At 43.9% G+C, this 26,213-nt stretch overlaps 1 protein-coding gene across 2 annotated transcripts in view; it reads right to left on the bottom strand.

Annotated features, from left to right (window-relative positions):
* Positions 1-8,212: 8,212 nt before the first annotated feature.
* The window catches only part of SLC25A48 (solute carrier family 25 member 48), a 146,777-nt gene continuing 128,776 nt past the window's right edge, over positions 8,213-26,213 (bottom strand). For both annotated transcript variants that reach the window (XM_077474018.1, XM_077474017.1), the window contains exon 7: positions 8,213-8,632. In XM_077474018.1, coding sequence (XP_077330144.1) covers positions 8,516-8,632 — 117 coding nt within the window. In that variant the 3' untranslated portion in view covers positions 8,213-8,515. The remainder of the gene's footprint in view (positions 8,633-26,213) is intronic.

The following is a 26,213-nucleotide window of genomic DNA, read 5'->3' as shown; positions in this document are numbered from 1 at the left end:
TTCTGGACAGATAGTTTGGTCCCCATATAGTGATCTACAATAGAGGTAACAAAACCGGGAGAGAACAAATATTAAGTGGTGAAATATTTCAACTATAAGTCAATATGTATGAAGTTAGAAAGGGAAAACAAAAGAGGAAGGAGGTACTTACTTTCAACATAAACAAATACTGAATGGCCGCTGGGAGACAGCCCTCCGCTAGTCACAAAGCTTTGTATGTAAGTGGGCTATTTATATATACCCCCTGGTGCATTGGTGCCAAACAGCAACACAGTCAGAGAAAGCCACAAATTAAGTCATACAGCGGCGCAAATTGAAAAGACCGCGCCAAAAAGAAAAACATGCACACGTCAACGCAGAGAGGGAGATACTCTGTATCATAGACATGATTTTTAACCTTTGAATGCTCTATCCATGTATTGGATTTTCATCAAACATTGTTATTTTTCTACACCTTGCTATTTGTTTCATATTAAACAAGACAGGAAAAATCGCGCTACAAAATAAATTAAAGAAATTTACACATCCAATACTGCTGCAGTTCTGTTATATACCACAAAGTTATATACGTGTAAACGTGACCCAAAAAAGAACCGCGCTGTCCTAAAAATGAATCTTAGGGTGTGCGCCTCCCATATGAGAGACTATATATGTGAAAGAAAACAATAAAAATAGTGCAATATCACATAATAGATATGTTATAAATAGCCCAAAATAAATATATAGAAAAAAATCTATGTGCTGAAATTATATTAATACATATACATCAACAGCAATATCACATAATAGATATGTTATAAGTAGCCCAAAATGCAAAAATTACAACCATACCTAATAAATGTATAGAAAAAAATCTATGTGCTGAAATTATATATAGCGATACCCTCACTTAAGAGGGCCGCAAGTTTGGTTTGGGTCCTGAGCACAGCTCCGCCAACCCCCCGGCAATCTGCACTACCCACTTTGGCACAGTTAGTATCTAGCAATACACATTAAATCGCTTATACTCTAAATATGTGTGTGTGTGTGGGTGGATAACTCAAGCTCATAGACAATCCTTGAAAGTATATAACTGACTTTACTTATTGGTTTTATAAAAGGAATAACATGAATCAAACATTTGGATTGCAACACATAATCAGGTCCCTGCAGTAACCAGTAATAAAGATAAACAGAGTAATCAGCATAATAAAGTATTGCTATGCAACTCTAGCGCTGCCCTTTTTCAGCTACTTCCCCACATGGGTAAACACCCAGCACTGTCTACCTATGCAGTCAGGCCTGACTGATCTAAATGGAAGTCCAGTAAAACAATATTCGCTAGCAATCTTTCGGTGGTGCACTTGAAGAACAACTTTGTAATCCAAACGTATAATAAAGATAAAGCATCTGTCTTTAAACAGCTCTCACCACTCGGACAAGTCCAAGTCCGGTTTCTCTGCCTTTTCGTCTAGGAACAGGAATCCACCGACCTCCCAGTCTTCAATCCTTCTGGTGTACTGCAGCAAAGATGAGAAAATGTCTCTCAGGTGCAACTAAGCTGGCAGAGAGCTCTTTGGAAAAGAGCACAAGGCCCAGGCTTCAGGCCTTGTGCTTTCAGCAGTTCAGCACAGACCTCCTCTTGCTAGGAGAGAGGGGGGTGTCCAAAGAGAGCGAACTAGGCCTCTCCCCCTCCTTATATTATCTCCCCCATAAGTCTCTGGGGCATAACTCAAAGCATCCTGGGAACCAGCGGGGTTCTGGGAACAGTAATTTTATAGTTCTTAAAGAGACCCCGCTACATATATTAATACATATACATCGACAGAAACTGTGATATAACATAAATAAACAATCTAAAACACCCTCAATCGGAATATATCCATTATTTGATAGTCCTTAGAGTGAATCCATAAAAACAAGGGCGACACGCTATCTACTGCCTCGAACTATACCAGCTGGAGAAAGGACATATCTGTGGAGAATTGCGTTCGGCCGACGCTTCCCATTGTGACATGCCTAACCTTACAGTACCCTTGTAAGTGTATTTCTTATTATTTGATTTTATTAATAAACGTTTTTACACTATTTGGAGCGCTTTCTCTCCCTTCTTATGGTGGACCATTTAACATAAATATATTGGAGCCCTTCTGAATTGTGATCTTGGATGTGGGCGGAGTCTTTGGAGAATTGAGGAACACATATAGTCTGGCTTGATCTCTTAGAGCGCACCACTTAAAGACATCTGGTAAGGAGCCAATCTTAATTCTTGGTGGTGGTGCACTGCAGTCAGTGGCGTACTAACTAGGAGGCGGGGGGTGCGGTCCGCCCCAGGTGCCACACATTAGGGGGGTGTCAGGCAGCTCCCCTGTATGAAACAGTGAGAGTGGGACAGGCTTGGTAGTGCAGCCGATGTGACATGCTGAGCAGGGAGACCTCAGGCAGACTGACCCATTGTCACAATGCTCTCACTCTCTGTTTAATTATAACAGCCCAGTGAGTGAGTACAATTCCCCCCCCCCTCCCCTCCACAGAGATGGAAGAGTCTGCCTTAGCTCTGCCCCCTCTCTCCCCTGCGTGTCCCATCCATGCTCCGTGCAGCCTGTGTAGCCTGTGTGCTGAGCTGCTCTGAAAGGAATGTGGGGGAGGGAACATTTAAACAGTGTGAGGAAGAACATCCAAGTAAGTTATCAGCACTGTCCCTGTGTCCAGACTCTGCCCTCTCTCTTCCAAATCTCATTCACTCCCCCTCTTTCCTCTGTTGTCCTCCAGTATCTTTCCATCATGTTCCCATCATATTCCCATCATGCTCCCCATCATGTTCCCATCATATTCCCATCATGCTCCCCATCATGTTCCCATCATATTCCCATCATGCTCCCCATCATGTTCCTTTACCAGGGTTTACACTAGTGTGTTCATAGACATTGCATGTGATTCACACTGAATTGCTGTGTCTGTGCGATGCAAATTCAGCAATACAAACTGTATGGCTGAAATCACATTTGCACCAAAATGGTGAGGGACCCTTTTTTTGGTTGCACTGGAATTGGATTGGATGGGTGTTCACACCTATGCAATGTGATTCTTGCACCATTTCACAGTTCTCACTGCGATTTGCAAACCAATCTGGGGATGTCATTAATTTTACATTAACACCTGTAGCAGCTTGCAAAGGGCAGTGTGAACAGCCAACAAGCAACATGCAATGCAGGAATCTGCACTGGAATCTCACCGATTCCTGCATCGCATCGCATATATGTGAACCAGGACTCAGGTGGGTTCACACTGATGTGCTGTGGTACAGTTGCCTCAATTTTCACTACAGTCCCACAGACTTCTATTAGGTTACACATTTTTGCACCATTTTCTGAAAGCGCACCAAATGTCCTCTATACTGAATCTTTCAGAAAACACAGTAAAATTACACAAGCTGATAGACGTCTGTGGGACTGCAGCTAAAAATGAGGATTATATGCAGAAAAACTGCATATACCCCAACACTGGGAGAAACTCCAAGACACCAGTGTGAACCCAAAGGCTTCAGGGTGCTGTGTAATGTAAAGGGGTCCTGAAGTGCAGGGGGTTGTGTAATGTAAAGGGGTCCTGAAGTGCAGGGGGTTGTGTAATGTAAAGGGGTCCTGAGGTGCAGGGGGTTGTGTAATGTAAAGGGGTCCCGAGGTGCAGGGGGTTGTGTAATGTAAAGGGGTCCTGAGGTGCAGGGGGTTGTGTAATGTAAAGGGGTCCTGAGATGCAGGGTGCTGTGTAATGTAAAGGGGTCCAGGAGGTGCAGAGGGTTTTGTAATGTAAAGGTGTCCTGAGGGGCAGGGTGCTATGTAATGTAAAGGGGCCCTGAGGTTCAGGGGGTTGTGTAATGTAAATGGTTTCAGAGGTGAAGGGTGCTGTGTAATGTAAAGGGGTCCAGGAGGTGCAGAGGGTTTTGTAATGTAAAGGTGTCCTGAGGTGCACAGTGCTGTGTAATGTAAAGGGGTCTAGAGGTGCAGGGTGCTGTGTAATGTAAATGGGTCCAGAGGTGCAGGGTGCTGTGTAATGTAAAGGGGTCCAAAGGTGCATAGGGTTTTGTAATGTAAAGGTGTCCTGAGGTGCACAGTGCTGTGTAATGTAAAGGGGTCCAGAGGTGCAGGGGGCTGTGTAATGTAAAGAGCTCCACAGGTGCAGGGGGTTGTGTAATGCAAAGGGGTCCAGAGGTGCAGAGGGGTTTGTAATGTAAAGGTGTCCTGAGGTGCAGGGTGTTGTGTAATGTAAAGGGGTCTACAGGTGCAGGGTGCTGTGCAATGTAAAGGGGCCCTGAGGTTCAGGGGGTTGTGTAATGTAAATGGGTCCAGAGGTGCAGGGTGCTGTGTAATGTAAAGGGGTCCAGGAGGTGCAGAGGGTTTTGTAATGTAAAGGTGTCCTGAGGTGCAGGGTGTTGTGTAATGTAAAGGGGTCTAGAGGTGCAGGGTGCTGTGTAATGTAAAGGGGCCCTGAGGTTCAGGGGGTTGTGTAATGTAAATGGGTCCAGAGGTGCAGGGTGCTGTGTAATGTAAAGGGATCCAAAGGTGCATAGGGTTTTGTAATGTAAAGGTGTCCTGAGGTGCACAGTGCTGTGTAATGTAAAGGGGTCCAGAGGTGCAGGGGGCTGTGTAATGTAAAGGGGTCCACAGGTGCAGGGGGTTGTGTAATGTAAAGGGGTCCAGAGGTGCAGGGGGTTGTGTCATGTAAAGAGGTCCAGAGGGTTTTGTAATGTAAAGGTGTCCTGAGGTGCAGGGTGCTATGTAATGTAAAGGGGCCCTGAGGTTCAGGGGGTTGTGTAATGTAAATGGGTCCACAGGGGCAGGGTGCTGTGTAATTGAAAGGGGTCCAAAGGTGCAGAGGGTTTTGTAATGTAAAGGTGTCCTGAGGTGCAGGGTGCTATGTAATGTAAAGGGGTCCAGAGGTGCAGACTGTTTTGTAATGTAAAGGTGTCCTGAGGTGCAGAGTGTTGTGTAATGTAAAGGGGTCTAGAGGTGCATGATGCTGTGTAAAGTAAAGGGGCCCTGAGGTTCAGGGGGTTATGCAATGTAAAGAGGTCTAGAGGTACAGGGGGTTGTGTAATGTAAAGGGGTCTAGAGGTTCACCGGTTTTGTAATGTAAAGGGGTCCAGAGGTGTGTAATGTAAAGGGATCCAGAGCTGCGGGGGGCTGTGCAATGTAAAGGAGTCCAGTTGTGGAGAGGGGGTACAAAGTAGTGACAAAGAGATATTGGGGGATGCAGAGGTATGCAGGGGACACAGTGCGGTGTTTTTACATTTTAAAGAGAGGGGGGGTGCCAGATATAGGAATCGCCTCGGGTGCCGAATGCTCTAGGTATGCCCCTGACTGCAACTTATTGTTTTTATGGATTCACTCTAAGGACTATCAAATAATGGACATATTCAGATTGAGGGTGTTTTAGATTGTTTATTTATATCACAGTTTCTGTTGATGTATATGTATTAATATAATTTCAGCACATAGATTTTTTTCTATACATTTATTAGGTATGGTTGTAATTTTTGCATTTTGGGCTACTTATAACATATCTATTATGTGATATTGCTGTTGATGTATATGTATTAATATAATTTCAGCACATAGATTTTTTTTCTACATATTTATTTTGGGCTATTTATAACATATCTATTATGTGATATTGCACTATTTTTATTGTTTTCTTTCACATATATAGTCTCTCATATGGGAGGCGCACACCCTAAGATTAATTTTTAGGACAGCGCGGTTCTTTTTGGGTCATATTTGTTTCATATGCCTTTAAAGTCCGACCTAGGGATACTTAATAAGTATCCCTTCCTTTTTTTGTTCCCCCTAACCAACGAATACAGCAATGCGAGTGCTTTCTTTCCTATTTGAAAGGTATGTGGGCTCACACAAGATCCAATGTATTCATAAACATTTACCGTAATGAGGTTAAAGGAAATATTGATTGGATCCAGTTTGTTAGATTTACATAAGGTCTGGTTATCACCAAAATGGTCTTGTGGAATCTGGATGCATTCCTAAGAACATATCTAGGTTTATCTATCATGCTTCTGATGGGGAAAGTATCAAAACAATCAGGCAGTGAACTTCCAAAAGAGAAAGAGTCTTTATTAACATCAGCTGCAGCTGGGAGCAAGTTCATATTTACTTGCTCGAAAAAAGAAGGCATGCAGGCCATTTTTATAACAAAGTTTCATCACAGACTTACATATGATTGGTTGCTAAGATCTACGTCATTGTGATTAACCATGAACCTGCCATCTGTCATGCAGCCAGACAAATGTATTTATTCCCACAATTCCTATATGTTTATTAAAAATGATTTATGACTGTTTTTGACTATAGTTTTACCCAGTTAAAATCCTTGTCTACAGACATCATGACATCCAACTTGTTCATCATTAAATCAAACTTTTCTTGTTTTGGTAAGACTTCTCCAACCCAAGGACAGTGCATGCTCATAGTGGTGATTCACACAATTTCATTCATTTTGTCATTCATTCCAATAAACAGTGATTGTGCTTATGGAATTGGATGGACATTTGCATGCCCAAATACTTGATGGACACTGTGTATTTAGGACACATTGCAGGTTATTGATATACTGATTCATGATTGGTTTTTTTTTGGGGGGGGGGGGGTAGCATCTGTCTTTACTTATTTACATGTATCACAGTGTTTTTGCACTTAAAGGGGCAGCTATCTCTATTTTGCCCTAAAGGTTATTACAGTTTTAATTTGATGTCCAGGTTTATTTTGACTCTAAATAGTGTGTCTGTGCCAAGCTGGTCTGAACAAACTATTTCCTTCACTAACATGTGTGCACACAGCTACCTACAGTATACAGCACTCAGCCATTCATAGTCATAACAATGAATACAGTGCTTCCTCTGATTGGCCCAGTTGGAGTTTGTGACATCATCAGCCCACCCATCCGACTTGACCAATCAGAGGGAGCTTTGCATTAATTGATAGAATACAAATTCACATATGAATGGCTGAGTGCTGCTCAACCTGATGCTATTTTTGTCCCGGGTGTGAGATGAGACTTTCCTGTACACAGTGAAACACAGTGCTGTATACTGTATGTATCTGAGGCTACATACAGTTTATACAGCATGCTCAGTAGGAACACATGCTAGTGAAGGAAATAGTTTGTCTGGGCCAGCTTGGTCCATGCAGGTACCATGCATAATCATCAATCCTTTAAAGCACATTGGAAGCCAGGGAACGTGAAAATTGAATTATGCTAGGAAGCTGGTAAATACCACAATGATGACAAATGGCTGTTTTTCCAATTAAATGAATTCCCATTTTAAATGAATTCAGTGCTGAAACACATGCATAGTCTGCCATGGTTGACCCCCTTCTAAAAATATTAACTTCCTGGCTGTCATACAGATCCTCTGACTTGCATACTTTCACTGACTAGAAACAGGTACTTTTAGCTAGTGGATTCAGAATAATGTCAGTACTCCTAAATTACACTAATGCTCTTTACACACAGTCGGACATTCTGACGACAAAATCCGTCAGATTTTTTCAGACGGATTTTGGCCCAAACTTGTCTTGCATACACACGGTTGCACAAAGTTATCGGAAAAGCCGATCGTTCAGAACGAGGTGACGTAAAACACATACGACGGGACTATAAAGAGGCCAGTAGCAAATAGCTTTCGTCTCGTAATTTATTCTGAGCATGCATGGCACTTTGTACGTCAGAATTGTCTACACACGATCGGAATTTAAACGATCGGACTGTTTGTTGGAAAATTTTAGAACAAGGTCTCAAACTTTGTGTGTCAAAAATTCCGACGGAAAAAGTCAGATGGAGCTCACACATGGTCGGAATTTCTGACAACACAGTCCGATCGCACATTTTCACTCAGAAAGTCCGACCATGTGTACAAGGCATAACACTTCAGCTGTATGATTTATGAACAGATAAGTCAAGCAAGCCTTGTAGTGGTAGACTCTCCACCCATGCTTGGACCTATTTAGCCTGTTCACTAAATTGGGCATTTGTCTAGCTATATAATTCAGAAATATTTTAAAAGCCACTAATTTTCCCAAGTAACTAGAAATCAGTTGAGTCACAATACATTTGGGAAATAAAATTAGAGCATTACAAAAAAATAATTGGTAAACCCATGACATAAAAAGGTATTCTGATTATTCCAGGTTCACCGAAATGACAGACAAATACTATTAACCCACACGTTTCATAAGCCTCTTCTTTATTTTTGGTAACATACAAAGTAATGGAACATGACTACAGTACATTCCTGATATCTGATTGTAGATGTGTGATTAGGATCTTGACCTCATCTCTGTGACGCAACGACTCAAAACTTTCCTTCCTTTTTCACTATCATTAAGTGTGTGGTAGGAAGAAGTTCTTCTACATGGCTTCCTTGCTAAATACCTTAACAAACAAGGGAGTTTTCTTGGCAATAAGAAACTAAAAACCAGTCAGCATGCAATTCGTAGTATTCAACTTCTTCATGCCTATGTTTCTACTAGTCAGATTCCTTTCTAGTCTTCAAGGCTTTCAATGAAAGTTCATAGGTCAGAAACATAGCAGCACTCATTGGGAATCCACGTATGGCATTGACTGTGATTCCCCTAAAAAAGACCTAAAATAATAAAGATATGTGTTATATGTGAAATTCATAAAAGGATTTTTACAACTAGTTAAACCGTGCAATATTTCACCTATTCACTACAGCTTCCTACCGTAGGGTTGTTAAAAATAGTTCAATCTACCCAATAAACATTTGTTTAATGAGAAAAGTTCTGTTGACTTTGTCTGGGACACTCCATAGATATCTCACTTGATTATACATATATATAATACCTATATTATACAAAATACACGTGCCAAAAAAGTGGTAACATGCATAAAATGCACAAATAGTATATAAAAAATGCACAATAGTGCAATTAATTCATAGTGCAAAAATGCATATATCAAATCAATTTATATAAAAAACAATAAAGAAAAAGTCAGTGTTAATCAAAAAATAATATTTGAAAAAAATACAAACCACTCACATTTCCAAAGTGTCAAACACTTAATTGTAAACCTATTGACTCCAGCCGGTATTCCAGACCACGAGTATGATACCGCGTGCATGATGACATCGATCATGCAGGGTGGTATCGTACTCACAGTCTGGAATACCGGCCGGAGTCCAAAGGTATACAACTAAGCGCTGTCACCCTAGTGTCAGAAATGACACTTTGGAAATATGAGTGCTTTGGATTGTTTTAATACAAAAGCCTGTTGAAGAGATTAGCATTTTGCATTTCAGCCGGTTTATAATCTGACCAGCCATTGCTTTTGGTGAGTTAATTTAGCATGATTAGTGGTGAATTACACCAGGTGTGGCATACACAGTGGCAGATGGAATATTTTTCAGAAGCTCACACAGCACAGGATTGAACTGTTTCTGTTGGGGACTTTTTTTTCCTTTATTGTTCATCTAAATTGGTTTGATATTTGCATTCTTTACACTATGAATTAATTGCACATTTTTAGACATTTGCACTTTCCGATATATCATTTGCGCATTTTATTTACGTTAGCACTTTTTTGACACATGTATTTTGCATATTATATGTGTGATGAAATATTTTGATTGTTTGCACTAGCACTTTCGGATATTTGATTGTGAGGTATTTTTTTCACATATTATAATAGCTGAATAGGTAGATATGTAATGTTTCACATGAAAAAAATAATGAATTAGAAATATAAGTAACACATTCAACCTCTACTTTAAAATGTCTGTTAAGGTTTTTGCAATGACTGGAATTATGGACTAAATAGAAAAACAGAAAATAAATATTGAGGATAAAAATACTATTGAAGGAATTCTTCCCTAGGCCCAGTAAAACTGTGCCTACTTTAGGCATCTAGTCAGGTTGAAAAAATAATTCTAGAGAACAAGCAAGACCAATACCTGAACTACTATACTTTTACAGAAAATATTAAAACTGTGCTAAAATTAGATAATCCGCTCAGTTTCATCTATCTCCTTTTCGACAATTGAAACTGAGTACTTCCGCATTCATGCTCAGTTTTCTAGCTCCAAGCTCCTGACCTCCATATTCAGCACAAAAAGTTGGCATCAAGGTTTTATTTAAATCTCTGATGTCTTTACAAAGGTAACCTGTTCCTTACTGAAAGTAATACGATTTAGAGTCATCTATTCAGTTCATGGAATCCCAGAGAGCCCTAAACATCTTTTATGATATCCCATGATTTCTGTCACATAGCGAGTAATCAGTCTTCATGTGACAGCAAAAGTTTCAAACGAAGTAAAAAAAAAAAAAAGTAAAACCTTTTACTGCTGCTGACATAAGGGTTAAGATAATTTCCAGACCCATTTTTAACACAGCACACTACAAAGCACAGGTGGTTACCATCTGTGCATTGTGGTGAACTCAAATACATGTATTGGGGTGCCATTCAAAATGAACAGCACTACAATACACTGTGGATTGTGTGTTACCACAACACAACACATACAGTATCTGACAAAAGTGAGTACACCACTTACATTTGTGTAAATATTTTATTATACCTTTTCATTTGACAACACTGAAGAAATGACACTTTGCTACAATGTAATGTGGCGAGTGTACAGCCATTAAGGATGAGCCGAACACCCCCCGGTTCAGTTCGCACCAGAACCTGCGAACAGACCTAAACTTCGTGTGAACTTTAGAACCCTATTAAAGTCTATAGGACTTGAACGTTCAATTTCAAAAGTGCCAATTTTAAAGGCTAATATGCAAGTTATGTCATAAAAAGTGTTTGGGGAACCGGGTCTTGCCCCAGGGGACATGTATCAATGCAAAAAAAGTTTTAAAAACTGCCTTTTACAGGAGAAGTGATTTTAATAATGCTAAAAAGTGAAACAATAAAAGTGTAACATTCCTTTAAATTTCATACCTGGGGGGTGTGTATAGTATTCCTGTAAATGGGTGCATGTTTGCTTAGAACTGTCCCTGCACAAAGTGTCATTTCTGCAGGAAAAAAAGTCATTTAAAAGCACTCGCCGCTATAATGAATTGTCGGCTCCCCGTAATACAGAGAACAGTCATTGAAAGTCATTGATAAAAGAAAAAAAAAGTGTGCGGTTCCCCCAAATTCAATTACCAGGCCATTTAGGTCTGGTATGGATTTTATGGGGAACTCCATGCCAAATGTAAAAAAAAAAAAATGGCGTGGAGTTCCCCCCAAAAATCCATACCATACCCTTTATCCGAGCGCGCAACCTGGCAGGCCGCAGGAAAAGAGGGGGGATGATAGAGCGTCTGTAACGGAAACCTGCGTTACATCAGAGGGGGGCGGATTCACCCATACGTCACTGGGGAAGCCCGGATTTCCCCTTGCGTCAGAGGGGGCGGGGTCAGGTGAGGGGTGGCCCCGCCCTCCTCAGCTAAGAAGTGTCAGACTGCCAGGATTCCTGCAGTGTCTCCGATGGAGACAGGATGGATGCGCTGCACTGGAGGGAAAGATCACCCATCACTGGATCAGATCACCCATCGCTGGACCCCGGAGAGATGATCATCCATCGCTGGATAGCAAGAGTGGATTACCACAGCGCTCTCTCTTTTCCTGCAGCCTGCCAGGTTGTGTGCTCAGATAAAGGGTCTGGTATGGATTTTTAGGGGGAACCCCACGCCATTTTTTTTTTATTTGGCATGGAGTTCCCCTTAAAATCCATACCAGACCTGAAGGGCCTGGTAATTGAATTTTTTTATTTTTTATCAATGACTTTCAATGACTGTTCTCTGTATTATGGGGAGCCGACAATTCATTATAGCCGCGAGTGCTTTTGAAATAACTTTTTTCCTGCAGAAACGACAGTTTGTGCAGGGACAGTTCTAAGCACGGGAAACATGCTATAGACACCCCCCAGGTACAAAATTTAAAGGAATATTACACTTTTATTGTTTCACTTTAAGCATTATTAAAATCACTGCTCCCAAAAAAACTGCGTTTTTAAAACTTTTTTTTGCACTGATACATGTCCCCTGGGGCAGGACCCAGGTCCCCAAACACTTTTTATGACAATAACTTGCATATAAGCCTTTAAAATTAGTACTTTAGACCTGTACAGGGTGTTCCGTGGCTTTTTGAATATGCTGCGAACACCCTAAATTGTTCGCTGTTTGGTGAGCAAGCAAACAGGCAATGTTCGAGTCGAACATGAGTTCGACTCAAACTGGAAGCTCATCCCTAACAGCCATTAATGTCTAAACCGCTGGCAACAAAACTGAGTACACCCCTAAGTGAAAATGTCCAAATTGGACCCAAAGTGTCAATATTTTGTGTGGCCAGCATTATTTTACAGCACTATCTTAACTCTCTTGGGCATGGAGTTCACCAGAGCTTCACAGGTTGCCACGGGAGCCCTCTTCCACTCCTCCATGATGACATCACGGAGCTGGTAGATGTTGCCTTGTGCTCCTTCACCTTCTGTTTGAGAATGCCCCACAGATGCTCATGTCTGGAGACATGTTTGGCTAGTCCATCACCTTTACCCTCAGCCTCTTTAGCAAGGCAGTGGTCATCTTGGAGATGTGTTTGGGGTCGTTATGTTGGAATACTGCCCTGCAGCCCAGTCTCCGAAGGGAAGCAAGCATGCTCTGCTTCAGTATGTCACAGTACATGTTGGCATTCAAGGTTCCTCAATGAACTGTATTTTCCCAGTGCTGGCAGCACTCATGCAGCCCCAGATCATGACACTTCCACCACCATGCTTGACCTCACCTGGCTGCTGCCACACACACTTGACACCATCTGAACCAAATAAATTTATCTTGGTCCTATCATACCACAGGACATGATTCCAGTAATCCATGTCCTTAGTCTGCTTGTCTTCAGCAAACTGTTTTACAGGCTTTCTTGTGCATCATCTTTACGACAGCCGTGCAGACCAATTTGATGCAGCGTGTGGCATTTGGTCTGAGCATTGACAGACTGACCCACCACTCCTTCAACCTCTACAGCGATGCTGGCAGCACTCATATGTCTATTTCCCATAGACAACCTCTGGATATGATGCTGAGAACGTGCACTCAACTTCTTTGGTTGACCATTGCGAGGCCTGTTGTAAGTGGAACCTGTCCTGTTAAACCACTGTATGGTCTTGGCCACTGTGCTGAAGCTCAGTTTCAGGGTCTTGGCAATCTTTTTATGGACTAGGCCATCTTTATGTAAAGCAAAAATTATTTTTTTCAGATCCTCAGAGAATTCTTTGCCATGAGGTGCCATTTTGAACTTTCAGTAACCAGTATGAGAGAGTGAGAGCGATAACACCAAATGTAATGCACCTGCTCCCCATTGAGACCATGTTACACTAAAGAGTCACATGGCACCGGGGAGGTAAAATGGCTAATTGGACCCAATTTGGACATTTTCATTTAGGGGTGTGCTCACTTTTGTTGCCAGCATTTTTTGGTTTGAGAGAACAGAAAATGTTCACCGTTATACAAGCTGTACACTCACTACTTTACATTCTAGCAAAGTCTAATTTCTTCAGTGTTGTCACATGAAAAGATATAATAAAATATTTACAAAAATGTGAGGGATGTACTCACTTTTGTGAGATACTGTAGCATAGTTGTCAACATTGTAAAAAAAAAAATTCGGGACACTTTTTTGGCAGTAGGCGGAGTTGTGTTATAATTAGGGGGTGGGGGCATGCGGGTATAGGTGTGGCATAGGAATAAGGTGAAAATGCGGCGCGCGCCGTGGCAAAGTATGGGCGTGGTTTATGGAAAATAGTGGGCGTGGCTTACATGGAGGGTGGCTCAAAGGGGTGTGGTTAGTGTCTGAGATGAATGCGGCATGGAGAGGGAAAGGGAAAGGGAAAGGGGAGGAGAGTGGAGGGATGGAGGGACAGCATCCCCCCGATCCTACACCACAATAGCAATATGTGTTTTCCAGAGTTTGACAATCAGCAGATAAAGATACTCCAAATACCTGGTGTTAGCGCTTCAATCATCCCAGCGCCATGATTGTTATGGTGTCAGGATGATTGAAGCACATTATTTCTATTATTACATTGTAATATGAAATGAAATTATTCAACTCACCATAATGCAGAATCAGTGGGAGCCATGAGTGCATCCCTAGCCACGTTGCCTGCCACCAGATGCCATCAGGTGCCCCCAGCAGAGTCCCTCCTTACATCAGGTGCCCTATCAGAGGTACCTTCCTCACATCTGTGTCCATCAGCGGAGCCCCTCCTTACATCTGGCTGCGGACCTCTAGCAGCAGGCGGCGAAAAACGGGGAATTTGAATTTCCCGGGACAAACCGAATTTCCCGAGACATTTCCCGGGACAAAATTAATTCGGGACAAATGTCCTAATCCCCGAAATGTCCCGGCAAATTCGGGACCGTTGGCAACTATGCTGTAGGTGTAACGACAACCTTAAAGTGTTATTAAACCCAGAACAGTAAAATCAGTTTGTAAATGCAGTAAAGTATGCTTGTTATACTCACGGTGGAAAGGGTTAATCTTTTTCACTGTGTAAAAGGGCAGTTTGATCATGTCTTATAAGCATGATAAGCCCCTTCTTTTACTGTTCCCAGTCCATCTGCTGATAGTACAGAGCCCTAGGAGGCACTCGGACATGCGCAGTTTGGTGTGTACTGCTTTAGAGGCTTTTAAAATCTTTCACAGCAAATTAGTGAAGAATGGCAAAAAAATATAAAATATAAAATTGCAAAAAAAGATCTGGCAGTCTGGCTGTGAAAGGGTTAAAGGTCAGGCTTGCATTTTTAGGGCATTCTTTAATACAATTGTCATTCAGTACTACTGAATACATTCAATTGCATTTAACTAGCATTCTCTAATACCTTGCCACTCATATGAGCATAGTGTATTACCTTTTGAGTTGATGCTTACACGCTCACATTTGGCATACTCACCAAGAACTCATCACTAAATACGCAAATTCTAATTATACAACTCTTACTAAAAAACATTTATAAAACTTTAGGATGATGTACTGCTGTGGCCAATGTGTTAAAGGTCATATAAGAACTGATGGAACGGGCCTTCTTCCTTGTACAGGAAATACCTGTAATCACTTTATCTGTCAGTATTTCCTGCATGTCTGCAAGTGTGATAGTGTAGTGATAATAACCTCAGTAAAGCTGGGGGCTACACATGAAATAGCAATTGTTTGTTAGTAAAAGATTTAAGCCCTTGTTGATAATTGCCTCAACTGCATTTAAAAAGACCCTACCACCAGACTTACATTTCTAATGTAAATCTCAATCAAACACTAAGTTTGACAGAGCTAAATATATTTTAGGTGCGCTAAAACCAAAGGGTTTGCAGTGTCTTTCAGTTTATTTATTTTTTAAAACAGCTATAGCCTCAGCAGCAAAATCTGCCCCTGACTAAAAATGTGATATCTTTGGGCATCCTTATTAATGTCTTTTTCATTCTCACGATTATGCTAGTTCTTGCATAGATTAACCTAACACTAAGTGGTAATTCTGGAACCCAGTTCTGGATGTTCAAAACTGAAACTAGTCTTTAAAATATAACCAGATGATACTGCACTACAAGGTCCTCATTCAGATATCTCTTATAGGGTGACAAAACTCTGTCCCCATCTCACAACTGTATTTCAGTGTTGCCACCCTGTTATATCGGCTTCTGATGAAGGCTACAAAACACATTATGCAGGTATGGTTCACTGCTGTAACCAACTGGAAACTTTCTGTGAGAAATACATAACTCCCAACTGTCCCTGATTTTTAGGGACTGTCCCTAATTTTGAACAAATTCCCTTAGTCCCTCCTCATTTGTCCCTCATTTTTGTCTGAGCTATATAGTTGTATATTAAAAGTATCTTTCAAAAAAGTGTTTCTCAGTGCTAAACCTTTCATCCAGTTTCTAAATGGGTGCATTTGTAAATTTCAATAGCCAGAGTAAAGGAATAGTAGTGTTAAGAAAAGCACGTGTGGGTTTAACCACTTGCCAACCGCCTCACGCAGATATACTGCGGTAGAATGGCACGGGCAGGCAGAGTAGCGTATGGGTACATAACTCCCCTCCGTGGGTGGGGTGTGCATCGTGCCCCCCCAGTGCCCGAGGCATTCCGCATCGTTCCAGGAGCAATCTGTTCTGAGGGGGGGCACTGATTCATGGCCACCCCCTCACAATTGCTCCTGGCAAATGAGAAGCTTCCTCTGCTTCTGTAATGTGAACAGAAGCAGAGGAAGTGATGTCATCTCTCCTCGTGAAGCCTTTTCGTTCTGGCTTCCGAGGAGAGAAGATGTCTACAGTGAGTTTGCACCAACACTATGTCAGGGCTGGCTTAGCCCTTCCTTCTCTGGGCTGGTTGCTCAGCTGTCGGCTAATTGCCAGCTCTCATCTCTCTCCACAGTTACCAGCTGTTCCTGATCATGCTCGTCTGACCTGCCTACTTAAAGCTGTCCAGCTCACTTCACCTCTGCCTTCGCCTTGATCATATCACAATAAATCATCTCCTGCGGTTCTGTTTAAAGACTGGCTTGCTGACATCCCTTCTGGTTCCTTATTCTGCTTGTTGTTGCTCTACTTGGATCCCTGACTTCTGGCCTGGCTGATTACCCGAACTGGTTATTGAACACTGGCCTGGCTGACTACTCTATCCAGTTACTGGACTCTGGCTATGCTTTGACAACTCCTTTTCTATTTACCTTTTTATTTTTATTTAATAAACAAGTGTGATTTAATTGTACGTCTGTCTCGGTCTGATTCATGGTTTCTGACACACTACACTGACACTAGTACACATAAGCACATTAAACACCCCGGGGGGGGGGGGGGTCAGGTTATGCCCCAGTAGAAGACTTTGCAGTCGAAACGTGTAGGGAAAGCATATTTTTGCTCCTCATATTGCTTTTCTTTTATTCATATATCACATGATTTTTAATTTGTATCACCAGTTGTTTGGTGTTTTTTTAATGCTTGAAATACTATTTTCTATAATAAACCTTCATCAGTTGACCTACATGATGTGGAGCGCCTCCATGTGCTTTTCTTTTTTATGTTTTGGCCTTTGCTGAGTCATCCCAGACCAAGCTTTGGAAATCGGAGCACCAGGCTGCTGATCCACCTGCAATTTAGAACCGCGGACCTCTGACAGTAGTGGACAAGTATTGGATCCATTCAGAGGGGGGATAGGATCCAGCTGGATGTCAAGTGCCCTCGGCTACCACAGCCGTTTTGAGCTCATATGACGCATTGCCATAGGGTAGATGTGTCCAACATACATGGTAAGAGTACCCATCTTCTGTTTGATACGTTATAGCAGTTTGATGCAAGATTTACCATGTTTTTGGATGCTGGAAGATCAGACCCTCTGGATTTGAATGGTTACCAGTGGACATTTATATATTTTTTGGACTTTTAATCACTGTTATACCTTTACACATTTTTTACGTACACAAATTTTAGCGCTGCACTTTATATTTACATTTGTGTTTAAACTTTGTTTGTGTGTCAGCAGCTTAACTATGTTTATTCACAGATTGGGTATATATATATATATATATATATATATATATATATATATATATATATATATATTTTTTTTTTTTTTCACATATTGTTTTATACATTTTGCGGTTTAGAGCAGTGTTTTCCCTTTTTTTCTACCGCCCCTGCACCCCCTGTCACAGTGACACCAATAGCAGGTTTTTTTTACTGATTACTGCATTGGTATCATTTGTGACTCTTATAAGGGTTAGGGCAGTTAGTGGTAGGCCCCTTTAGGTCTAGGGTACCCTCCAACCCCCCCTAATAAAGGTTTAACCCCTTGATCACCCCCTGTCGCCAGTGTCACTAAGCAATCTTTTTTCTGATCACCGTGTTAGTGTCACAGGTGACGCTAGGTAGCCAGGTAAATATTTAGGTTCAGTGTCAGCTTTTTATAGCGTCAGGTACCCCCATATATTACCTAATATATTTAACCACCCCCTAGTTAACCAGTGATCACAGTATAAGTGTTACGGGTGACGCTGGCTAGCTAGTTTATTTTTTATATTCACCGTTTATTACCCAATAAAGGTTTAACCCCCTGATCACCCGGCGGGTGATATCAGTTAAGTTTTAGGGTCAGATAGGGTCTGCATCGCCCCAGGCAGTGTTAGGTTAGTGCCAGTACCGATAACACCCACGCATGCAGCATACACCTTGCTTAGTGGTATAGTATCTGAACGGATCAATATCTGATCTGATCAGATCTATTCTAGAGTCCCCAGCAGTTTAGGGTTCCCAAAAATGCAGTGTTAGCGAGATCAGCCCAGATACCTGCTAGCACTTGTGTTTTGCCCCTCCGCCCAGCCCAGTACACCCAAGTGCAGTATCGATCGATCACTGTCACTTACAAAACACTAAACACACATAACTACAGCATTCACAGAGTCAGGCCTGATCCCTGCAATCGTTAACAGTTTTTTTGGTAGTGTTTAAATCAGTCTCTAACAGTCAGGAGCTTCTTTTCCTGTGAGTCTCACTAGTGTACCAGTAAATTTAGAGCCCAAAATGGTAAATGGAAGGTACACTAGTGAAGAGGGCAACACGTTTCAGAATATGATCCTGTAGACGACAGCGGCTCCATGTCAGATAGCTCTGACGATGGAGTTGTGGTCCCTACCAAGGTCAGGTGTACCAGACCCCGATCTTCTTCTGCTGTTGAGGTGCCGGAACCACAGGGCTCTCGATTGGAGCAGAGAAGTACTAGTGCTGCTATTCCTTCTGGTGAACTGGCAAGCACCAGTGGCCTACTACACCCTGGTCATAGTCAAACCAGCATTGCAGTAAGATGTGGTGATGTAGCGAGTCCCAGTGCAGTTCAAGCTGGTGAGGTGGCAAGCACAAGTAGTGTCCCGCTGCCACCAAGAAGACAAACACAGGCCCGTCGAGCCCATAGTGCCCTTCCTGCTGCATTCGCCAATCCTAATTGGGAACCCACCACCCGCCGCTAATCCCCTGTCCTCCCTTACCAGAGATTGGAAACCAATTACAGTTTCTGAATTTAAGATCTTTCTGGGCCTATCCCTCCTCATGGGCATAACTAAAAAGAGTGAGTTGCGGTCATATTGGTCCACTGACCCAATTCACCATATGCCCGTGTTCTCTACCACCATGACCAGGGCGTGATATGGGCAGATCTTGCGGCTCATGCATTTCAAAAACAATGAACTCTGTCGTCCTCATGGAGACCCTAGATATGATTGGCTCTACAAAATTCAGCACCTCGTTAACCACTTCAACCAACGCTTTGCAGACTTGTTTACTCCCCATCAAGTTGTCTGTGTTGATGAGTCCCTGATTACGTTTTCTGGCCGCTTGTCTTTCAATCAGTATCTTCCCAGCAAGCGTGCCAGATACAGGGTCAAGATGTATAAGCTCTGTGACAGGGCCATAGGCTATACATACAGTTTTATGGTGTATGAGGGTAAAGATAGTCACGTAGAGCAGCCAAACTGCCCAGATTACATAGGGAGCTCTGGCAAAATTGTGTGCCACTTTTTAGTCACTTGTTTGATCATCAGATTGGAGCATGTGGCACCATGCAATCTAATCGCCGGGCTTTCCCCAGCGGCTTGTAGATTCCCATCTTAGGCTGGGGGAGAGAGCCTGCTTCAAGTGTAATAATTTGCTCGCTGTGGAGTGGAGGGATAATAAGAATGTTTTCGTTCTTACCTCAGTTCATGCAGACATGACGGTCCAAATTCCTATGGCGACTGGTGTTGTGGAGAAACCCATTTGTGTCTATGAATATAAACTTAATATAGGGGGGGTGAAACTCAAAGACCAGTTGTTGGCACCATACCTAGTTGTCCGTAAGGCAAGACACTGGAGCAAAAAAGTGTCTATTTATTTATTTCAATTGGCTTTGCTGTACGCTCATGTGCTATACAGAGATTCAGGATGGACTGGATCCTTCCTTAAATTCCAGGAAGAGATCGTGAGAGCCCTTCTGTTTCCAGATGGTGCTCCACCTCACCTTCCCAATCCAAATGCAGTAAGCCGGCTGCATGAGAGGCATTTTCCGTACATCCTCCTGAGTACCTCTATCCAACGAGCCCCCCAAAGAAGATGTCGTGTCTGCAGAAAGCACGGATATAGGTGTGACACCCGCTATTATAGTCCCTCCTGTCCTGACAATCCTGGTCTTTGCATTGGTGAATTTTTTGAACGCTACCATACATTAGTTGAGTATTAGTGTAGGTTACGGTACTGCACAGACTAGGACACACTTTCACAGGGTCTTCCAAGATGCCATCGCATTTTGAGACACCCGAACCTGGAACCGTTACAGTTACAACAGTTACAGTTGCAAAAAAAAAGAGTTTAAAAAAACACAAAAAAATATAAAGTAAAAATTCTCTCTCTATTGTTCTGCTCTTTTTTACTGCATTCTATTATGCAATGTTTTATTGTTATTATGTTTTATCATGTTTGCTTTTCAGGTATGTAATTTTTTTATACTTTACTGTGTTTTATTGTTAACCATTTTTTTGTTTTCAGGTACGCCATTAAGCTGCAGCGCGGATTTATTTATCTTGACAGCAACAGCGTTTGCTCCGATATATAAAGCCATGACTCCAGCGCTGTAGGAGGGGATTTCACCACCACAGTTAAAAAAAAGAACATATATGCCAAAGCAGGGGGGCAGCAGGGATGGAGGAGCAATTTTCTCATAACTTTTGCGGGCGGATGTCCCCATGCTTCGGCATATATATATTTTAGGCACAGATTGCGTTAAAAAATGTTTGAATTTTTACTTACTTACTTGTATTTGCTTTGCAGGTGTGGTATGTCTTACTGTTATACTGTAATGTTACTTTGTTTTATTTTTAACCATAATTTGCTTAGCAGGTACGCCATTCAGTTGCAGCGCAAATTTATCTATCTTGACAGCAACAGTGTTTTCTCCTACGATGCATAAAGCCATGACTCCAGCACTGTCGAAGGAGATTTCACCACCACAGTTAAAAAAAAGAGTATATATGCAGAAGGGGCAGAAGGGGTGGAGGAGCGATTTGATCCTAACTTTTGGGGCGGATTCCCCCATGCTTCGGCCTATATTTTTTAGGACATTCATTTGCAGCACTGATTTATTTATCTTGACAGCAACAGCGCTTGCTCCCACGATACACAAAGCTGTGACTCCAGCACTGTAGGAGGTGATTTCACCACCACAATTAAAAACAAAATGGTGCATGTATGCCCATCATTAGAAATGGGTGGATGAGGGAAGGTATTCTAATGGTGAGCATACCCACCGATCAATCTCTTTTTTTCTTTCAGCCCACAACAATTACAATATATGCCCAACAAGGACTAGAAATGTACTGGTATGTTGTTGGACTTTGAGTGGTTATACTGGAAAGATGCCTACGGGTTTAGGTATCATCTTGGTATCATTCTTTTCAGCCAGCAGTCGACTTTCAAGTAAAAGCAATCCTAGCAACTAATTAGCCTCTAGACTGCTTTTACAAGCAGTGGGAGGGAATGTCCCCACACCCACTGCCTTCCATTGTTTTCTCTGGCTCACCTGTCCCAACAGGGAACCTGAGAATGCAGCCAGTGGTTCCGCCAGCTGACCATAGAGCTGATCAGAGACCAGAATGGCTCCAATCATCTCTATGGCCTCAGAAATCGGAAGCTACGGGCATTTCATGACCTAAATTTCACAGGATTTAAACAGCGCCATTGGGAAATTGGGAAAGCATTTTATCACACCGATCTTAGTGTGGTCAGATGCTTTGTGGGCAGAGGAGAGATCGGGGCTCTAGTGGAGCCCAATTTTTTCAAAAAAGAATACATGTCATATGGCATGTGTGAGCAATATATCATTTAGTGACAACTTTGTGCAATAAAAAAAAAGTTTGTAATTTTCCCGCAACTTGTGGCAAAATATGAAATAGTCCATGGACTCAACATGCCTCTCAGCAAATAGCTTGGGGGTAGGGATGAGCTTCGTGTTCGAGTCGAACATACGTTCGACTCGAACATCGGCTGTTCGTCCGTTCGGCGAAGTCCGAACATTTTGGTCTGTTCGTGCCAAATTCGTGTGGCGCTCACGGCCCACAATGCACTGCGATGGCGCAGTGCATTGCTGGCTCATGATTGGCCAAGCAGGCACTGTGACCCCGCATGCTTGGCCAATCGCAGCGCCAGCAGCGAGGAGAGCCATGATTGGCCACAGGCAGGATGACTGTGGCCAATCATAGCTCAGGCTGTGTAGTGCACGCCCCACACTATATAAGGCCGCCAGCGCGGCGGCCTTGTGTAGTGTGTTGGCGTCTGAAGCAGTGGGTGTTCTGTGTACCTTCAACACAGTACACACCGATCGTTTTCGGACGATTTTCGATCTTGCTGTTGTGTAGTGGTTGTTGTCTGCGTGCCCTGACCGCAGTATACACCGCTATATTCACCTCACCTATATAGCTAGTGATCTATCTTTTATAATAGAGCTTGCAGTCAGTAGTGTTAGGAGCTTGTGCGTGCTGTCTGCGTGCTCTGTACCCAGTACATACCGCTATATCCACCTACATAGCTGTTCTCTATTTGAGCCCACTTGCCATCTGCCAGAGTTATTGGAAGTTGTGTGTGCCTCCAGCACAGCACAGTATACATCTGTATATACCCCTTTATCTCTGGTGTTCTATAATAAAGGCATCTGCAGGAGTTAGTGGGTGTTGTGTGCCTCTAGCACAATATACACTACCCAACTGCTTTTTTACCCAACTCCCTTCAGGCCATTACCATGTCTGGAAGGCCAGCAAGGAGAGGCAGACAGGCGCGAGCCGATAAAAGAGGGCAAGCAGGCTCTGTGTCTAGAGACAACAGTGCTGGTTGTGGACGCGGTGCATTGTCATCAGCACGTGGCCATGGGACACGCTTGTCCTTCTTTTCGGCAGCTGGACATGTTGAGCCGCAACATGCCAACGACTTGGTAGAGTGGATGACCAAGCCTTCTTCATCCTCCTCATCCTCTCTCACCCAGTCTCAGGGTACTAGCAAAGCAGTTGCCAACGCATTGTCTTCCCTCCTCTCAATGTCATCATCAGTGACTCCTTCCCTAGACCCACCACGTCCTCCTGAGGAGTCCCCTGAACTCTTTGAGCACAGTGTTGGGTACATGCTCCAGGAGGATGCCCAGTGTTTTGTGGGCTCTCATGATGACACTCAGCTAGAGGAAGGCAGTAGCGTGAGCGCAGAGAGAGGGGATGCTCAAGAAGGATAGCAATCTGGCAGTCATGTTCCACAAGCTGCAGCATACTGCCAGGTTTGCTACAGCGATGAAGAGGGAGGGGATGATGAGGGCACTGACTCCACGTGGGTGCCTGGAAGGAGAGAGGAGGTGGAGGAGGAGGAGGAGGAGGAGGCACATGCCTAACGAAGCAGGATGCCCTTCGGGGGCCAGCTTAGGGGCAGCACACCGACTGAATCACACCGCAGAGCTCCGCCTGTGCAGGGCGCTGCCTCTGCGCGTTATTCTAAAAGTTCTTTGGCGTGGGCCTTTTTTGAGACGAGTGCATCAGATCGCACCGCTGCTATTTGCAACATATGTCTCAAGCGTATCTCGCATGGCCAATACATCAGCCGCTTGGGCACCACATGCTTGACCAGACATATGTTGACCTGCCATGCAGCTCGTTGGCAAGCGTACCTCAAAGACCCACACCAAAGAACAAAGCGGACCTCTCCTTGCTCCTCATCAGCTGGCATCTCCAACCCCGCTAGACCTTCAGTCCTCTCTGAACCCTGCTCTGAGAGGAATGAAGGTGTAGAATTAGGTGTGTCACAGCCAAGTGCTTCCGGGAACTCTGCTAGCGGTACACCCACGTCCGATTATAGCAGGCAAATGTCCCTGCCCCAGCTGCTGGACTGGCGAAAGAAGTTCACTCAACTTGGCTAAATTGCTAGCACTTCAACTGCTGCCTTTTCAGTTGGTAGACTCGGCCCCCTTCCGTGAGTTTGTACAATGTGCGGTTCCTCAGTTGCAGGTCCCCAAACGCCACTTTTTCTCACGGAAGGCGATTCCGGCTCTCTACCGGCATGTGGAAGGCAATGTCCTTGCCTCACTGGACAGGGCGGTCAGCGGTAAGGTGCATATTACCGCTGACTCATGGTCCAGCAGGCATGGACAGGGACGTTACCTGTCTTTCACGGCCCATTGGGTCACTCTTCTGGCAGCTGGGAAGGATGCAGGACAAGGTGCAGTAGTGTTGGAGGTTGTTCCGCCACCACGCCTCCAAAATGCTACTATTGGTTGTGACACACCTCTCTCCTCCACCCCCTCCTCTTCTTCTTCCTCCATGGCCTCTTCCAGTGCTCTGTCCTCAGAACCAGCGGTGCTTCGTAGGCATTCCAGGGGCTACGCAAGTACGCAGGCAAAACGATGCCATGCCGTGCTTGCGCTGGTTTGTTTGGGGGACAGGAGCCACACTGGGGCGGATGTTTTGTCAGCTCTGCAGGGGCAGGCCGAGAGGTGGATGACGCCACGCCAGCTTAAGCCAGGAATGGTGGTTTGTGACAATGGCACCAACCTCCTCTCCGCCCTCCGACAGGGACAACTGACCCATGTGCCCTGTGTAGCTCACGTCCTTAACCTGGTGGTGCAGCGGTTCTTGGGCAGGTACCCCGGCTTACAGGATGTCCTGAAGCAGGCCAGGAAAGTCTGTGTGCATTTCCGACGATCATTTAATGCCTGTGCTCGGCTGGCTAAGCTCCAAAAGGAGTTGAACCTGCCCAAGAACTGCCTTATATGTGACATGCCCACCAGATGGAACTCAATGTTGGCCATGCTGCTGCGGCTGCACACGCAGCAGAGGGCCATCAATGAGTACCTGTGCAACTATGGCACCAGGACAGGGTCAGGGGAGCTCGGTTTTTTCTCACCACGCCAGTGGGGCATGATCAGGGATGCATGCACTGTCCTGTCACCGTTTGAGGAGGCCACAAGGATGGTGAGCAGTGACAGTGCATGCATCAGTGACACTGTACCTCTTGTCCACCTCTTGGAGCATACACTGCGTGGAATAATGGACAGGGCACTTGAGGCAGAACAGAGGCAGGAAATGGAGGACTTCCTTGCCTCTCAAGGCCCCCTTTATCCAGACAGTGTTCCTGCTGTGCCACCCATCACACAGGAAGAGGATGAGGAGGAGGAAGAGGAGGAGGAGGATGATTGTGTCAGCATGGAGGTGGAGGCTGGCACTCAGCATCAGCAGCAGCAGAAGCAGTCTTGTAGGGATGATTTACAGTCCCAAGAAACACGTGGACTTGTACGTGGCTGGGAGGAGGTAGCTGCGGATCATGTTGTCCTTAGTGACCCAGAGGACTCCGGACCGAATGCCTCAGCTAACCTCCGCTGCATGGCCTCCCTGATCCTGCAAAGCCTGCAGAAGGATCCTCGTATTCTTCGGATCAAGGAGAGGGACCATTACTGGCTGGCCACTCTCCTTGAGCCATGGTACAAGGGTAAGGTTGCCGACCTTATCTTGCCATCGCAGAGGGAGCAGAGGATGAGACATCTCCGGGAGGCCTTGCAGAAAGGTCTGTGCAATGCGTTCCCAGAGACTGGGAGGTTACAAACTCCTGGTCCTGAACAACGTGTTGCTGAGGCATCGGTCACAAGGAGCGGTGGAGAAGGTGGCCGTCTGACTGATGCTTTCAGACAATTTTTTAGTCCGCAGCCCCAAGGTATGATCGGTTCCAGCACCCATCGCCAGCGTCTGATTTACATGGTGCAGGAATACCTAGGGGCAAGGTCAGACTTGGACACTTTTCCCACCGAAAATCCTCTGGCTTACTGGGTCTTGAGGATGGATCACTGGCCAGAGCTTGCACAGTATGCAATTGAGCTACTGGCCTGTCCTGCATCCAGCGTTCTTTCGGAACGCACCTTCAGTGCTGCTGGTGGCTTTGTTACCGATCACAGGGTGCGCCTGTCCACCGAATCAGTTGATCGACTGACCTTCATCAAGATGAATCAGTCTTGGATCACCCACAGCTACCAAGCACCTGAAGCTGATGTAACAGAATAATTTGTTTTGAAATATCACATCCCTTCAAGACTGCCTATGCTGATGCTGAGTGACTGTCCTGTTATGTTGATTGTCTATCCTCTTCCTCCTCCACTGATATGTTGGAAGAATATTTCTGGTTCT

The sequence above is a fragment of the Lithobates pipiens genome, unplaced genomic scaffold (genome assembly GCF_037356315.1).
Source record: "Lithobates pipiens isolate NorthernLeopardFrog02 unplaced genomic scaffold, aLitPip1_a1.2 Scaffold_8, whole genome shotgun sequence".
NCBI lineage: Eukaryota > Metazoa > Chordata > Amphibia > Anura > Ranidae > Lithobates > Lithobates pipiens.
Note: the sequence above shows the minus strand (reverse complement) of the source record. Positions and strands in the feature narration are given on the sequence as shown.